The sequence below is a fragment of the Penaeus monodon genome, chromosome 17, assembly GCF_015228065.2.
Source record: "Penaeus monodon isolate SGIC_2016 chromosome 17, NSTDA_Pmon_1, whole genome shotgun sequence".
Lineage (NCBI taxonomy): Eukaryota > Metazoa > Arthropoda > Malacostraca > Decapoda > Penaeidae > Penaeus > Penaeus monodon.
Window position 1 is genome coordinate 43,653,882 of NC_051402.1, and position 1,461 is coordinate 43,655,342.

A 1,461-nucleotide genomic window follows, 5' to 3' on the forward strand; every position below is an offset into this window, starting at 1 on the left:
GTCATATTTTTATTATCCCAGAATTGTCAAGAAAATAGAAGAAAAATCATGGTCTTCACAAAGTAAATTTTCATTTAATTAGAAAAAAAGTTTAAACTGAGTGTAAAAAAAAAAGAAAAGAAAAAGATTTCCATCTCATTGACTTTTTTTAAAACTAACCTATCAAGACATAATTACTATAAATGCAAGCAGATGCTTAGCACTTTTTTTTTTCATTGGAAAAATTACTCAAAAAAGAATCATTGGTAGAGTGATGGCTTTCATGTAACGTATTTTGGTGTCGTTTAAATCCAGAAAAAAAAGACCGATTGAAAGATTACCTTGTGTATAATAAAGTATGAGAAATAGTTGCCTACTTCCAGTAAAAAGAACAGACCTACAGAGATAAGAAGTAGATGTAAAAGTTTTGTGAAAGTTGTACACAAATTGTATGTCAATGTGTGTATGCATGTATTGTGGTCTGTGTGCATATAAAGGTTTGCATGTATGCAAGTATGTATATTATCTGTAAGGGAGAAATGACTGACTGACTGACGGACTGACAGTTTTTCGATTGCATAATTGACGAAAACCATTTACATCGCCGGCCGATATGTGTTTGAATTTGGCGCCATTGAGTGTTCTCAATTTCGCTGTCCATAGATAAGAAAAGATAAAAAAAAGATTCTATCACTCCCAGGTCCTCCCTTGCTCTGTGTCATAGTTAAGGCAAGATAAGTTGATTAATCTCTTCTTTATTATAAAAGAAAAAAAATATATATCTAAATAAAAATCAGGTATTTCATCTTTCAAAACATCATCATAATCATACTCTCGCTAACAAACCAACATCAAGAAACAAAAACAAAAAAAATCCACCAATACCTGAAAATCATCTCACTGAAACACCATAATACAAAAAAAAAAGACAAAAAGACCAAACAAAAGAAAATAAACCACACAATAAAAAGGTAAACAACAGACTTTCGAAAGGTGCACCGCCATGGTTCTGCTCCGGCAACCTTGCGTCTTCTCGGGAAAATTTTCTCAAACTTTCTCCCTTATTTTTCGCGATTTAAAAACCCCGAGAGCCGGCAGCCGCGTGGCCATGGATCCCGTCGAGAGTGCGAAGAAAGCCGCCGCATTTAAGGCCGTTGACACACACATAAAGGTGAGGAAAAGAGGGATTGTTTTTATGTACACTGAGCATAATCTTCGCATGAAAGAGAGAAAGAAAGAAAGAAAAAAGAAAGAAAGGAATGAAAGAAAGAAAGAAAGAAAGAAAAAGAAACAAAGAAACAGAAACAAAGAAACAGAAACAAACAACAAATGTAAAAAAAAGACAGAAGTGATGATTTCTAATAAATGTCATGAGTCACTTACAATAGAATTTTAAAGAATGTTAAATAAGCATGTCAGTTAATACATCACTACCATATTGTAGTTCAAGGCCGGGAAAATTCTATGAGAAAGGTGCTTGTT

General features: G+C 33.3%; 1 protein-coding gene across 1 annotated transcript in view; it reads left to right on the top strand.

Annotated features, from left to right (window-relative positions):
* The first annotated feature begins 953 nt into the window (after positions 1–953).
* Positions 954–1,461, top strand: part of LOC119583783 (ribose-5-phosphate isomerase-like) — a 6,721-nt gene continuing 6,213 nt past the window's right edge. Inside the window, exon 1 of the mRNA XM_037932470.1 lies at positions 954–1,150. Within this exon, the coding sequence (XP_037788398.1) occupies positions 983–1,150 (168 nt within the window). The 5' untranslated portion in view covers positions 954–982. The remainder of the gene's footprint in view (positions 1,151–1,461) is intronic.